The 15,568-nt window shown below is 41.0% G+C and overlaps 4 protein-coding genes across 5 annotated transcripts; 3 read left to right on the top strand and 1 right to left on the bottom strand.

Annotated features, from left to right (window-relative positions):
• Window positions 1-283: 283 nt before the first annotated feature.
• On the top strand, window positions 284-2,915 carry LOC106295143 (eukaryotic initiation factor 4A-1-like). 2 transcript variants are annotated; one of them, XM_013730951.1, is made up of 5 exons: window positions 284-493; window positions 985-1,054; window positions 1,122-1,225; window positions 1,318-1,861; window positions 2,106-2,915. In XM_013730951.1, exons 2-5 carry the CDS (start codon window positions 987-989, stop codon window positions 2,626-2,628), a joined length of 1,239 nt encoding a protein of 412 aa, XP_013586405.1. In that variant the 5' UTR covers window positions 284-493; window positions 985-986; the 3' UTR covers window positions 2,629-2,915. The 2 variants fall into 2 exon arrangements, with proteins under 2 accessions (XP_013586405.1, XP_013586404.1); XM_013730950.1 differs by having other exon boundaries at window positions 1,318-1,618; window positions 1,863-2,915.
• A 32-nt stretch (window positions 2,916-2,947) lies between these two features.
• Window positions 2,948-6,004, top strand: LOC106292314. The gene is made up of 3 exons (XM_013727914.1): window positions 2,948-2,972; window positions 3,044-3,321; window positions 5,453-6,004. Exons 1-3 carry the CDS (start codon window positions 2,948-2,950, stop codon window positions 6,002-6,004), a joined length of 855 nt encoding a protein of 284 aa, XP_013583368.1.
• Window positions 6,005-8,511: 2,507 nt separating this feature from the next.
• On the top strand, window positions 8,512-9,039 carry LOC106295427. The gene has a single exon (XM_013731322.1). It carries the CDS (start codon window positions 8,684-8,686, stop codon window positions 8,960-8,962), a length of 279 nt encoding a protein of 92 aa, XP_013586776.1. The 5' UTR covers window positions 8,512-8,683; the 3' UTR covers window positions 8,963-9,039.
• On the bottom strand, window positions 8,950-14,326 carry LOC106295426 (putative phospholipid-transporting ATPase 7). The gene is made up of 11 exons (XM_013731321.1): window positions 12,025-14,326; window positions 11,831-11,941; window positions 11,469-11,745; window positions 11,293-11,381; window positions 11,120-11,207; window positions 10,810-11,019; window positions 10,607-10,732; window positions 10,425-10,523; window positions 10,155-10,346; window positions 9,345-10,068; window positions 8,950-9,042 (listed from the first exon to the last, which is right to left on the bottom strand). The coding sequence occupies exons 1-10, from the start codon at window positions 13,851-13,853 to the stop codon at window positions 9,349-9,351; spliced, it is 3,741 nt and encodes a 1,246-aa protein (XP_013586775.1). The 5' UTR covers window positions 13,854-14,326; the 3' UTR covers window positions 8,950-9,042; window positions 9,345-9,348.
• Between the last annotated feature and the right edge of the window lie 1,242 nt (window positions 14,327-15,568).

Genomic DNA, 15,568 nt, shown 5'->3' on the forward strand with positions numbered 1-15,568 from the left:
AAAAATAATGACAGAATCTTTTCTCTTTTCTGGTTGGAAAATAATTACGAGGAATTTGTGTTCCTAATTTACCACTAAATGAACAATTCTCTTTTTCTTATTACAGGTTGCTAAACTCGAATTAAGACATGAACACTACTAACTAGTCTTTGAGAAAATCCTTTGTCCGGAACCGAGAGGGGTAATTAAGAAGGCAAAGTAGGGGGTAGAACCGGAATTCCAAGAAAGAATACGAGAAAGGGAACCCTAACACGACTCATGTATTAAAAAAAGAAAAAGAAAAAGAAAAAAAAGAGGCAGTATATAAAGATAGCAACGCGTTTTCCTCTCTGCCTCTTTACGATTCGTTCACTCTCATCTCAAAGCCTCTCAATCTTCGCTCTTTGTCTCTAACCGCCTTAGCCGGTTAGATCCGAGTTTGGGAGATTCAGCCTCCCTAAGCTAAACCAAAAAAACACCACTCTACTACTACCAAATCTCTTTCGCTCTCCAGGTTTGCCGCATCTCTTTTTTTTTTTCTCGTTCCCCTGTGATTCTGTTTATTGGCTTCTGATTCGGGTTTCTCTCGATGGATATGGTTCCAAAGTTTCGAAATTTATTCGATTTATATAAAAAAAATTGTATATTTTTCTGTCGATGATTTTAGATCTTTAGTTTAGCCCACTACGAATCTAACTTTGTTTTTCTCTTCTCTCTGTTAAGACTCTGAGCCGATGATGATGATGACGAATATTTATTCTAGGATCTACACCCAGCTTAGGTTGATTTAGTTTTGTTAGATTTTGAAACCACTACGATTGGTTTAGAACACCCATGTTTTTTTTTGTCGTTTTCCTGTGGAATAAGATCCAAACTTCAAGCTCTGATGTTTTTTTTTGTTGTTTGTGTTTGATGTTGTTTAGACCATAAAAGACTTTTGTCTTTTTAAATCTCCTCTCTTGTTCCTGTTTATGTCTAACTTGTTGTTTGTTCTGTGCTATGTAGTCATGGCAGGATCCGCACCAGAAGGCACTCAGTTTGATGCACGTCAGTTCGACCAGAAGTTGAACGAAGTGTCAGTTTTCTCCTTCTCGCTTTCTTTCCACATGAGTGTTGCTAATTTGTGTTTGTATGGTTAACAGTCTTGAGGGACAGGACGAGTTCTTCACCTCTTACGATGAATCCCACGACAGCTTTGACGCCATGGGTCTCCAAGAGAATCTCCTCAGGGGTATCTACGCTTACGGTACGTGTCTAGACAAATAAATTTTGTGATTTATGTTTTGTATTATCTCTCTTAGAAGCTTCACCTCATGAGTGTGCTTTTTTTGTGTATAGGTTTCGAGAAGCCTTCTGCTATCCAGCAAAGAGGAATCGTTCCCTTTTGCAAAGGCCTCGACGTGATCCAACAGGCCCAGTCCGGTACCGGCAAAACCGCCACTTTCTGCTCCGGCGTCCTCCAGCAGCTAGACTACTCCCTCCTCCAGTGCCAGGCCCTCGTCCTCGCCCCGACCAGAGAGCTCGCCCAGCAGATCGAGAAGGTCATGAGGGCCCTCGGCGACTACCTCGGCGTCAAGGTCCACGCCTGCGTCGGCGGGACCAGCGTCCGCGAGGACCAGCGCATCCTCCAGGCCGGCGTTCACGTCGTTGTCGGCACCCCGGGGCGTGTCTTCGACATGCTGAAGCGCCAGTCCCTCCGCGCCGACAACATCAAGATGTTTGTTCTTGACGAGGCCGACGAGATGCTCTCCCGCGGGTTCAAGGACCAGATCTACGACATCTTCCAGCTCCTCCCGCCCAAGATCCAGGTGGGTGTCTTCTCGGCGACCATGCCGCCGGAGGCTCTCGAGATCACGAGGAAGTTCATGAGCAAGCCGGTGAGGCCACGTCGTCGTCGGCACCCCGGGGCGCGTGTTCGACATGCTGAAGCGCCAGTCCCTCCGCGCCGACTACATCAAGATGTTCGTCCTCGACGAGGCCGACGAGATGCTCTCCCGCGGGTTCAAGGACCAGATCTACGACATCTTCCAGCTCCTCCCGCCCAAGATCCAGGTGGGTGTCTTCTCGGCGACCATGCCGCCGGAGGCTCTCGAGATCACGAGGAAGTTCATGAGCAAGCCGGTGAGGATCCTGGTGAAGCGCGACGAGCTCACCTTGGAAGGTATCAAGCAGTTTTACGTCAACGTTGAGAAGGAGGAGTGGAAGCTCGAGACGCTCTGCGACCTCTACGAGACGCTGGCCATCACTCAGAGCGTCATCTTCGTGAACACCAGGCGGAAGGTTGACTGGCTCACTGATAAAATGAGGGGGCGTGACCACACGGTGTCTGCGACTCACGGAGACATGGACCAGAACACTAGAGACATTATTATGAGAGAGTTCAGGTCTGGCTCCTCGCGTGTGCTTATCACCACTGATCTCTTGGCTCGTGGTATCGATGTTCAGCAGGTGTCTCTGGTGATCAACTACGATCTGCCGACTCAGCCTGAGAACTACCTTCACCGTATCGGAAGAAGTGGGAGGTTTGGGAGGAAAGGTGTGGCGATCAACTTCGTGACGAAGGATGATGAGAGGATGCTGTTTGATATTCAGAAGTTTTACAACGTGGTTGTTGAGGAGCTGCCTTCGAACGTTGCTGATCTGCTGTGAAGGGGAGAAACTTTGGCATTGTCTACCGGAGAAGAAAGGTTTTTACTTGTTTGTTAAGGCACGCACTCTTTGATCTGATTTTGATCTCATCTTCATCTCTCTTTCCATAAGCGGTTTGTTTACATTTTCTCGTGTTTTGTCACCTCTTCTGTTCCTAAGAACATATCTCTCTCTCTCTTGTGACCATTTTTATTTTTAAAATCATATGGAGTATTTGTTTCTGGCTTGTTGTCTTTTCTTATCTTCCTTTGTATCAAATCTTGTCGTGAAAGTTTTGGTTTTAAACATTTTCATATCTCGGTGCAGAAGTAGTTAGGCCATGATTATCGGCGGTCCGAACTTTGGTCCTTAAGTATTTTGGGCCGAAAAATAAATCGAAAATGGGTTTAATTGTGCGGGACGAATCTTAACTAAGGTCGTTCTTATGTCGTCTTTCCTTGCCAGCTGTCGAGTGGAGATGAAACGGTGTCGTCGGGTAGGGGAAACCCTCGTTTCGTTTCAGATTATCGATCGCACCGTCTTCTGATTCTCTCTCTGGCGACTCATGTGGCGATAGTATACCGACGACGTGATCGCTGTTTTCTCCTCTTATCTCTCCTCTCATCTCCCCCGAATCGGTCACGAATTCCTCACGAGTCAATCCCGAGCCTGTCTCGAAGCCCATTCCCCGCCGTTTGTTTTCAATTAAAAAAGGTATGTGTTCATTTGTCGTTCTCGATCTACTTCCTCCGCATGATGGGTTCTTTGATTTTAGTTGTGAAGATTTGTTTGGTAGATTAGAGTCATTTTATCGATGTAGTTGGTCGTACTTGGTTTCCTAGATTCTATTTTTTGATTATATGTTCTGTTGATTAGGTTCAGTTTCTCGATTGTTTCCTCGCCTGTATTCGTGTGAATCTTTGTTGTGATGATAAGTTTAGTATATTACATTCTGTCTCTTTATTGAATGATGATGATGATCGTTCATAGCTTTGTAGTTGTTTCGTATCAACTATTGTCTTTGTTATTGTGTCGTCGATAGCTCTGTAGTTTAGATGGTTTCTGAAACTTGTTACGAAACATGATATGTTTTAGATTTGTATTTATGTAGAGATGATAGCTTAAATGGTTTGTTGGTTTTTGAAGGAAAGTTGGTAACTTTTAAATGTGTATTGAAGTAACTAAACTTATTGTTCACTCTTCTAACTTTTGTAGTTAATCACACTGTAAACGATTGTGCAAGAGACCTGACAGGTTCAAAAAAAAAACCAAGTTTAAAAAATATATATATAGTGATAAGGCTGTGAATGTAATTGTTTTCGAACGTGAATGCCATGTTTGTAGTTTGGTTTAGAAGTTACTTTAACGAAATGGTGTTGTCTGCTTGGATTGTAGTTCCATTTGTACCTTATAGGTTTTGTAGTTGTAGTAGAGCTGATAGCTTTCGTAGTAAAATTTAATGATCCATTAATCTAGAGCTGATAGCTTTCGTAGTTGTAGTTTAGTAATAACTCCTGATTAGACATAGGTAGATAATGGTTAGTTGGTTTTGGAGTTATTACTTGTTAAAGTTTCCCCTATTAAATCTCCAAATCGTCTTTCCCTTCTCTCTAATCTCTTCTCATTCTCTATAATCTCTTCTCTTCTTCTTCCAATGGATCCAAGGAATCCATATAGCCGAAATTCTGGTTATGTGGGGCTTCTTAACAACCTTCAGAATAACAATGTTCAGGATAACTTTCCTTATGAAAGTTATCCTTCCAGTGTCGACATTGGCGCCTCTGAAAACCCTCCCTTCAGTTCCCAAGAGCCTGAGGGTCCATCCCAACCTGAGGACACACCTGTGGAGCGTTTGGTGAGAAGGAAATGGACGCCGCGTGATGACGAGGTGGTGATTAGTGCGTGGCTTAACACATCAAAGGACGATGTTGTCGGAAATTCTATGAAGTTAAAGACCTTCTGAAAACGCGTTGATGAGTTCGTTGCGGAAACTCTTCATGAGAAGATAGAGAATGTTCACTGTAAGCAGAGGTGGCACAGAATCAATGATCAAACGAACAAGTTCTGTGCCGCATTCTCTGCTGCAGAGAGACAAATAACCAGCGGTCAGAGTGACAATGACTTACTAAAGGTGGCTCATCAAATCTTCTACGCTGATCAGGGTCACAAGTTTACCCTCGAACACACGTGGTGTGTCCTGCGGCACGAGCAAAAGTGGATAAGCCTTAACACACCTACGCCCACCGGTGCAAAGAGAAAGAGTGGTGAAGTGAATTCTGAAACTGCCGGCGCTCATGTAGGTGAGGAGAGTCCACAAGCACCAGTGCGTCCTGAAGGTATCAAAGCTGCGAAAGCAAGCAGGAATAGTAGTAAAGGGAAGGCTATTGAGGACTATAAGAGCATTTACGAGCTCAAGTGTGAAGATTTGGCGAGGAAGGAGAAGCTGTCTAAGATGGCGATATTAGACACTCTCCTTGCTAAGACGAGTCCACTAAGTGAGAGTCAAGAAACCGTAATGAACAAGCTCTTGGCCGAACTCTTCTAGTTTTTCTAATTAAGTACCTGTCTTAAACCGTAATGAACAAGCTCTTGGCCGAACTCTGTCTTGTTTAATATGTATGAAAATGTAGCTTATGTCGTGGATTATGTTTTATGTGCTTGTGTTATATGTGATGTTATGTTTTAAATAATGATAATGCTTCTCTTATGTTTTATGTGCTTGTGTTACGTTTAAAAATATGAGAATGTTTTATTAAGTCGTGGATTAACATAAAATGATGCTTGAGTCCTATGTGATGTCAATTTTTATACAAAACTGACGTGTGCCCTGTTTTATTATGCTTAGGTCAGGGGTTTGGATTATAGCTACACGCAACCGTCTCAATCGGATGATTATGGTTTAGGGAACACAACAGAGAGTGACCACTGCTCGACAGAAATGAATATTATGCTCGACCAAGCAGAGATTGAAGCTTCGCATGTTCAATACCCTCCGCAGCCGGAGGTTGAGTTCGGCTTCCCCAAGGAATGCTACTGCGGTGGAGAACCGGTTCTTAGGACATCTATCACGGGGAGAAGGTTTTACTCATGTGAGAACATCGACGATGGAGACTGCCATGTATACAAGTGCTGGGAGGAAGCGGCTACAGAGGAGATCAAAGCTTTAGGTACACAGTATGCTCTGCTATCAGATAAGATTGATTATATTGCCGGTGTTAGTGACTACGAGTCTGAACTAAACCAGGTAAAAGATCTCCATTACCAGACAGAGCTGAAGGAGACTATGCTCGAGAAAACTGTCTCTGATTTGGCCAAAAAATGTTATGGGTTTGAGCTCGTTCTAGGTGTTATGGTTCTTGTAGTAATGGTAGTATCCATGTTTGTAGTATTTAATTAGGAATGCTAGTAATATGTATGAACTAAGATCCATGTTTGTAATGTATACAATCTGTGATGCTTGGTGTGTAAGATCCATGGTTGGAATGTAATATGAACTCGTAAGACTTGTTATTTCTATCCATGTTTGGTGATGCTTGGTGTTTGGTGGTAGTTACACACGTTTTTTAAACATCACCAATCAAATTCTACACCTAACAATCACATGTTAATAGCAAATGTAATAACCCGTGACAAGATTCTCCATCACATGTCATTGTTTCTTTCATTACCAAGTCACGGAGTTATAAAACTTCTAGCTTATAAATATGAGTTTCCTCTTGTCAAAACAAATACTCAAATCTCTCTTCTCTTTATTTTCCCTCATTTTCTAAACTATCACAACCACATCTCTTGATTTATCCTTAATGGCATCTTCATCTCATTATCATTACCACAGAGATGATGATAATGATGATTTTGATACCCACATTGAAGAATTTTAGCCGGCTATGATCCTATACCAGAACCAAAAGAGAGGAAAAAGCGTATTTTTATTGAGAGACATCGAGAGGAAGGCCACAACCAGCTTTGGAATGATTATTTTTCCGACAATCCCACATATTCTACTAGTTTATTCCGGAGACGGTTTCGGATGAATAAAAATTTGTTCCTCCATATTGTGCATCGCCTCTCCATAGAAATTCCGTATTTCCGACCGTCAGAAGATGCAACCGGACGAGGAAGTCTTTCACCTCTACAAAAATGTACGGCAGCAATTCGACAATTGGCATATGGTGGTGCGGCCGATATGGTAGACGAGTATATACGTCTAGCTGCTACAACTGCTCGAAAATGTTTGCACAATTTTACCGCCGGAATCATCTCCTTGTTTGGCGATGAATACCTACGACATCCCACACCGGAGGATATGCAAAGACTTCTATATGAGAACGAGGAACGTGGATTTCCGGAGATGATTGGAAGCATCGACTGTATGCATTGGGAGTGGAAGAATTGTCTCACCGCTTGGAAAGGAATGTATTCATGCGGAACCGGAAAACCAACTATTGTCTTGGAGGCTGTTGCTTCGTATGACCTCTGGATATGACATGCATTCTTTGGAGCTCCAGGTACTATGAACGATCTTAATATTCTTGATCGATCGCCTGTTTTTGATGACGTTATTAACGGCATCGCGCCACAAGTCAACTATTATGTCAACGAAAAAGAGTACCATCTTGCATATTATCTAGCAGATGGTATATATCTGAAATGGACAACTTTTATTCAATCTATCCGGATACCTCAAACTGAAATGCAGACAAAGTTTGCTACAACCCAAGAAGCAGTTCGTAAAGATGTTGAGCGTGCCTTCGGAGTCTTGCAAGCAAGATTTGCCGGTGTCAAAAATCCTTCTAAGTTATGGGATAAAGAAAAAATTGGAAATATTATGAAAGCATGTACCATACTTCATAATATGATTGTTGAAGATGAAAAAGATGCAAACACTCTGGAAGAATTTGAAGATGAGGATTTTAACTTTACTGTTAAAAGATCAAAAAATACCGGCTGTTCAATTGCTCGTCGGCAAGAAGTTCAGAATCCACATACCCATCAACAATTAAAACAAGATTTTATTGAACATATATGGACTAAATTTAGACATATTCCAAATTAAAAGTAAGGTTAAAATTGCTGTATAATGAATAAAATGTGTGTTTTTTTTTTTTTTTTGTATTTGTTTTTTAATTGCAATGTAATAAAATGTTTGAAATTTTCTAATTAAATAAATAAAAATATTATACTTAAGGACCAAACAAAAGTTCCACTAATAATCACAAAAATTAACCAAAGTCCTTATAATTGTCCTATACTACTAATATGATTAAAATATCCTAAGGACTCTGTTTTTAGTCCAACCGATAATCATGGCCTTAGGATTACACGAACTTTAATGAGAAGTGAACAAAAGCTGTTTCTACAACAATTCATCATTTACGTATTTAAATGAGGCCCTTAAGTTTTATAGCATGATGAGCTTACGTCTTAGCATATGTTTGCCCCAAAGCCTCAGATTACATCAAAATATATAGTTTTTTTTTCTCTGGCTGATGTCCATTATTAAGTTTTATATAATCAAATCCACCACCGACACAGGTTAGCTTTGTTATTTTCAAAATTGGGATTATTGGTCTGAAAGTTCTGCATAGGTCCTTTAAGAAAACACGAAATGAAAATTTATTGAATTTAATTTAAAATTTAAATAAATTGAGAAATTTATTCAGTTAATTCCAGTGTGAAATTACCGCTTTGGATAAGTCCACGTGCTTATTGGGAATAGCTGGGAAAGCATCACATCCACACAACACAAACCTAACCACGACAAGCATAGCAAAAAAAAAAAAACATAAAGTCTAATGCTTCACAGCATTGTTACGTATCCAAAGTTGTTTCCTATTTGTAAAGTCTTATAACTTAATTGTTCTAAAGTTGATAAGAAAACGTGGGTCCTTGACCAACTCCGCATGAAGTTGTTAATTGATTACCAAGAAAAGTAGCCTTCGATTATTTGAAAATAGAAAAAAATCATTTCGATGATTTCCTCTTATAAAACTTTGTAAAAGTCGTCTTTTATAAACTTTGTAAAAGACCAGAAGTCTCTAGTTCGTTAGACCAAAACTCAAATCACGAAGCCACCATGGATAACTATTACAAAGAACCATCAGCAGCAACCGCCTCTGGAAACCTACCAGCTGCCGATCAGACCAACGATTACCAGATGAAGGTAAAGAAAAGCAAAAGCGTTCCAAACGCTGACCGTGGGGCGTCAAGAAGCTGGAGTTTCAGCGATCCAGAATCGAGGAGGAAGAGAAGAGTCGCTGGCTATAAGGTTTACTCAGTTGAACAGAAGATGAAAGGATCCATTAGAAAAAGCTTCAAATGGTTCAAAGACATTATCGGTATTTCTTCAAAATAGATTCTCCACTCTCTTTCTTTCTCTTTATATATAAAAGTATATGAATCTCTTTTTGCTGAGTGTATGTTAATGTTATATACCTGTAACAAATACATGAAACAAAATTGAATTTTCTTTCACTCTCTGCATTTATATCATATAAAAATTTAGTCTTTGAATGAGACAGATAATGAATCAAATCAGTTCTTCATATCTACCTCTGAATATGACAATACTTTCTTCCAAATCTTTTTTTTTTTGTGCAACATCCAAAACTATTTATAAGAAACTATTTCCTTTTAGTATACACAAACTCGCACAGTACAAGATTCTTTATTTCCTATCATTCATTTTTCTCAAGAAAGAGGAAATCAGATGAAGAAGAAGAAAAAAAAACACTTACTGGATCAACTATGATGTGTGGTGGTTGTTGTCGTCTCACTTGATGCTGAGGCGCTCGTACCACTCATACCGCTCATAACGCTCAGAATTGAGTGTTTCCTCTGGAGCCTCCCTCTCAGCTGGCGGATCTTGGCATCTACACGAGCCGTGAATCCAATCTTGGTCTTTTGTCTAGCCTTGGATCTCTCTCTTGTCCACATACGCTCGTCTTGGACATCGATTTTGAAATGCTTGATCTCTTGGATGATGTGGTGGTCCAGAGGGTTTAACGATCTCTGGAACGAGATGTGAGCCAAGTAAGGAAGTGTTGTGGCGGCTATGACTAGCAGTGTGGTGAGCCAGAAGATTGGTGCAGGTGCCAGAGCTTCGAGGAGCATGTGGAAGATGTTGCCTGATATTTTCGGAGGTAACATGCCGAAGAGGGCAAGGAAGACGTACCAGGTGAAGATACTTCCCCAGATCAAGGCGTGTTGGATCCAAGTGAAATGGCTCATGGTTAAAGCGATCTGTACATTCACTGCCCAGATGATGCAAGTGAACATTGCGGTTCCCATTGCGTTCATGTCTGCTGTCTGGCCATTGGAACAGAAAGATTGGACATGGAAGATGCCAAGGTTGAGGGCGAAGATGACTATGGAAGCGTAGACTCCATTTCCCATCCACCCGAGGATTCTGTACCAGTCGAAGAACAGGTTCTTGGGGCCTTGCTGGTACAATGCAGGGAACTACAGAGAGAGAGCAGAAACTTAAGGTTAGAAGAAAGGTCTGAGGTTTAGAATGGGGAAATTGAACTTAATAGAGAGAAGCAAACCTGTAAGCAAACTTCTGAAGACACATCTTGCTCAAAAACTCCAAGGGAGATGACCGGGAGAGAAGTGAGAACAACATTGAACAGCAACAAGTAGGAGTCGTTGTATATGGCTTGGCCAGAAAACCCAGTGAAAGCCTCGAAGTAGAAGAGAGTTAGACCAAATGTTATGTTCTTGTAGAAGAAGTAACATATCTGTCAGAAAAGAACATGAATCAAGATCAGGTTGGTATCTTGTTTAATGGGTATGTACATGAGATCACAGATAGGTACCATCTGGGCTATTCTTTTGTAGCACCAGTGCCCGTGGACAACAAGTAGCCTTTCCAGAAACCGGAACTGAGCTATGGAGAAGTCGCTCGCCATCACAGCCTGTAAAAAAAGGATTAGCAAAGGAACAGACCAACATAGATATGTCTCTCTTTGTATGGGAAAAAAGGGGAAAGTTTGATTACCTGCATGCCTTCCACGCCACTGATACCTATACCTATATCGGCTTCTTGAATCATTCCAACATCATTCGCACCATCACCAATTGCCAAAGTTGTCTTTCCTGTTCCTTCTTTTGCTAGCCTCGTTACCTGGAAAAACACAAAATAAGTGATTCCCAGCAACTAAAAGAAGATAATTATTAAGACTTGTGATGAATCAATCTTACAAGTGCTTTCTGTTTGGGAGAGACACGACAGCATATCACTGAAGCACAGTCAACTGCCAGGGCAAGGAACTGATACTTAAGACCATCCTCCAAAGCATATGTAAGCGTCTTCCCATCAATGATCAGAGCAAACGCTGCATGTGGATCTTTCTCTAGTTTGATCATCTGTGAAGCATTTAAAATCTGCATCAAAATGCTCTCTCTCGCAGCCTGGCCATTAAAAACAAAAAAACAAAAACGAGATAACACATCAAATGCAAGTTTCCACTGAAACAGTAGTGTAGGTTTCTATAGAGAGCCTAATACATACAGCTTCGGGGTCTTGGGATGATCCCTCCTCATTTTTAAGTGCTATGGATATCTGCTTCATACCCTGTCGCAGTAAACTGCAGGCATATCTGCATTTCAAAAAAAAACCTTAGTATCAATTATAGAAAAAACAGTTCCGGGACGTAGTATTAACAGCAACATAGAAGAACACACCCTATGTTAATTGCTGTCTCCATCTTATCTCCTGTCAAAACCCATATCTTCAGACCAGCTTGGGCAAGTTTATCTATGCATTGGGGAACCTGAAAGGAACAACAAACAGTAAGCTCAAAGAAATTTTCAAATTTTAGCGTCTTGGTAATAATCACAACTACACTTCCACTGCATACCCCTTTCTGCAGTTTGTCTTCCACAGCAGTAGCACCGACAAGAATCAAATCCTTCTCCATCATATCAGATACTTTTTCGAGCATTTCATCTCTGTCCGCTCCAACTGAAGTTTTGGCTTCGTGAAATTCATTGTTCCATACCGAATACTCATTCTCATCCAGCTTTCTATAACTGAGCGCCAACGTTCGTAAACCTGCTTCACCGTATCCATTCAAATGCTTGGAAGTTGCTTCCAGGTATGTTTTACCATTCTTGGATAACCGGTCAAAGATTATGCTGCAAGATTTTTAGATAAAGCATTATATTTTACTTCAGAAGAACTGATATGCTATATGGAAGTGCTAGAAGATATGTGACTAACCTGTCAGCACCTTTACAGAGTAGAAATATCTGACCTTCCTCATCACGGACGATGACAGACATTCTTTTTCTTTTGCTTGTGAAGTCCAAAACATTTAAAACTTTGTATTCTCTGTAAAATATCCTGCACGTGGTTAGATGTATGTTCACTGAAGCCGATAGAAATAACTGAAAGACTTACGACCACAGTCTCACCTTTCAACTGGTTGGCCTGAGAATCTTTCATTGATAAACACACTTGATTGAGTTCTTTTACTAAACCCAAAACCAAACTCCCCAGCTGCAACAAGGAAAGCGACTTCGTCAGGAGACTCTGCTTCATAAGTACACTTTCCAGTATCTTCATCCACCTCGGGAATAGCAGTGTGACAAACCGCCAGTATACGCATAAACATCAAAATGTCATCTGAATTGGGTTCATATAACCAGTTTCCATCCATGAGACGCTTATCCTCAAAACTGAACCCCTTGACACCAGTTGAATGCGCCTGATCCCTTTCGTCAGTAGCAGTGATCACAGTCTCCAACTCTATATCTGATGGTGACCTGCTGGGAATCTTAGAATAGCTATGTATCCTTCCTCTAGTCCTTGGAGGGCCAGTCAGGTCTTCACCCTGCTCCTCGTCGAGATCCATCGCCATCTGCTTTGCAGCAGCTAGTTCTACTTCACTGGCACGCACACCATAAGAAGTGCCCGCGATGGAGCATTTCAGAAAGTCCATCTGGTTACATGTCAAAGTTCCAGTTTTATCGGAAAGGATGGTGTCAACTTGTCCCAGCTCTTCATTCAAATTCGATGTGCGTGCATTAGCTGGAGTCCCGCTGTCGCTATCATACATGTGCAAGTCTTGGTTTATGAAAGTCGCCTGCAAGACCTTTACGAGCTCGATGGAAACATACAGTGAGATGGGGATCAAGTACCCATACAGCAAGACAGCAGTGATCAGATGGACAACCCAAGCGTGAAAAGGATTTCTTGGATTTGTCAAGCGCTCGGGCCTGTCTGGTCGTAAGTACCACCAGTCTCCCATATGCATCTTTGTCATCACTGCGAAACCCAGTGAGCTGATGAAGGAGACGAGCACAAGGAGGGCAAAGAGCGAATATATGATGTAATCCATTCTCTTTTCAATTCTGCTTCTTTTCGAAGGAGACTTTGTAGAATTCTGCATGACTTTTGTGTCATGGCCGGTAAAAATCGCCACCCCGTAGACATAAGACGTGTTCCTAAGCTTGGAGTCTCTCAAAAGAATCTGACTAGGATCAAGCGGATAAACCTGACCGTCATACTCAAGATTTCCAACAAACGTATACAAGTTGGGATTAGGATCTTCACATTTGACAGTCCCGGAGAAACTCTGGAAAGCATCATCCCGTTCCAAAGGCAGAGTAACATCCAAACCCCTCTTGACTTTCAAGTTGGTCTCACCATCTAAGTTCATAGTCTCCACATAACAGATCCCATCCTCGTAACTCGATGACAACAAGAGCAAATCAGCCGGAAAGAACTGATCTTTCTCCACCTTCACCACATCACCAACACGGATCTTCTTCCACTTCCTACGACCAAAATCACCATCCCCTCTATGCACAGTCGCTTTCCTCGAATTCACTTTCACATCCTGCATAAACCTGCGCCAATCCTCCAACGCCTCCTTCCCCATGCTAAGCCCCACCACGAAAATCAACGGCGCGATCATACTCCACTTATTAAAAGGAGAGAGAGGAAACACGGAGAGAATCGCCGCCACCAAGAAGTAGAAATTGGCAACGCGGTGGAATTGCTCGTACAGGCATTTAGGTAAGAAGGTGATGAGGTTGTACCTAGTGGTTGACACGTAGTTGGAGGTGTACCTAAGGACTTTCGCCAAGTGCATCTGAGGCTGGTTACAGTGAACGATTCTAGTGTATCCAGGTCCGTTGATGATATGAGGTCCTTGATCTTCAAGTGTTTTTGGCCTAAGGCATCTAAACGTGTAGAAATGGCTTTTCCTGATCCTTGATCTTATTCTCCGACGCCCCATTGGTGGAATCCACAATACAAGACACACGAATTGAAGATCTAACGATGTGAGATCAGCTCCCGTGGTTTGAAAATCAAATCAAATCAAACCAAAAATCAAGAAAACGTTTCTGGTTACGTAACCTAAATGTTTCATCACCACAATCGATTGGTTCCTTAAAACGAATCAATCACCGGGAAACCCTAAGGTAAGGCTTGCGACACAAGACAACGGTGAATCCCTAAATTCCAGAATCCGCCCGGAGCGTTAAATCAAGGTTCGAGCGAGGATTTTTACCTTTGAATCGATCGGGAGGATCGTTCATCCAAAGGAAATCGTGAACGCGAAACACCGATTCCGACGGCGGATCTCCGGCTAACGGAGAAGGAAAGGCTCTTTGAGAAGATCGTTAAAAGGGGGAAATAATCGAAACGCTCTCTCTTCCTTTTCCCCCACACACACACTCTCTCCTACTGTGCAACTCTAACGCAGCAATTCAGCTTCCTATTTTAGCACTTTTTAAATGAATAACAAATTTTCTTATATTTAGTTAATCAAACAGAAAATTAAACCATTTATTTAACAATAATAAAAGAATCGGTTGATCTGTGACAAAAAAAAAAAAAAGAATTGGTTGATTTGTAGTTATTTCCCCTGAAATAATGTTTTTTTTTTGTTACCTAAATATTTTCATTCTTATTTGTAGTAAAATATTATTCTTAAACAATATATCTCCGTACATAGTACATTACCGTACAATATACCACACACGTGCATGTGACAGGACCCAGAGTGTGAAACCGGTTTGGTTGAACCACTAAACCGAATCTACCAATCCATCAATAACTCCCAAGTAAGATGTCAGGCTCGGCCCAATTAAAATAATTAATTTGGTTACATAAAGTTCAGCTTCTTTTAGTATACAAGTGTTCCATCTTACCACACAAGTAAAACACTCTTCACTGTGAAAAATGTTTGAGCTTGACACTATGCTTTAGGAAAAATGGGATTGCATGTTTATTAGGTTCCAGTTTATTACTTCATACTACGAATCTAAAACTGGCATACCGGAATATTCAGTTTAAAAACAAAGCCTTCTTTTTTAAAACTTATTTTTAAAAATAGGTTTAAAAAAAGAAGGCTTTGTTTTAAAAACTGGTTTAAAAACTGGCATAATAGATTTAGATAAGAAGCAACATAAAATAAACCAAATTTGATATCGGAATATTCAGTTTGATAACCTGCTATTAATTCTTCTTCCGCTTCTGGTAAATCAAAAGGTAACATCTCGCATTCTGCTAGGGAAGAAATTAGAAAAATTATAAAACCTATAGGTTGACGCCACAGATCCCATCCCCAAAAACCATATTTTGATTGTGCCTCAACTATATCAACTGTACTTAAACTGTTAGATAATCCTAGTCGATGATAACATTACTATTCTCACCGCTATTACAAAACCGTACATGAGGTCTTCGCCTCATACGGCTCCTCCGGGGCCGTAAATAAATATAAGGACCAGATTAGTATTATTTAGATGGATATGATGTGTTCTAAAATGGATTAAATAGAAATATATCTGGGGTCCCGAATTATACCAATGGAATTCTGTCTGCTCAAATTCTAAAACTAAAAAACGCGCTTCGGAATTCATCTCATCCTTTACAAATTTTAATTTCTATTTGTTGAGTAATAACTTAATCCTTTAATAAAGCACCCCTTGTAAAAATAAACCT

The sequence above is a fragment of the Brassica oleracea genome, chromosome C5 (genome assembly GCF_000695525.1).
Source record: "Brassica oleracea var. oleracea cultivar TO1000 chromosome C5, BOL, whole genome shotgun sequence".
In the NCBI taxonomy this organism is placed as follows: Eukaryota; Viridiplantae; Streptophyta; class Magnoliopsida; order Brassicales; family Brassicaceae; genus Brassica; species Brassica oleracea.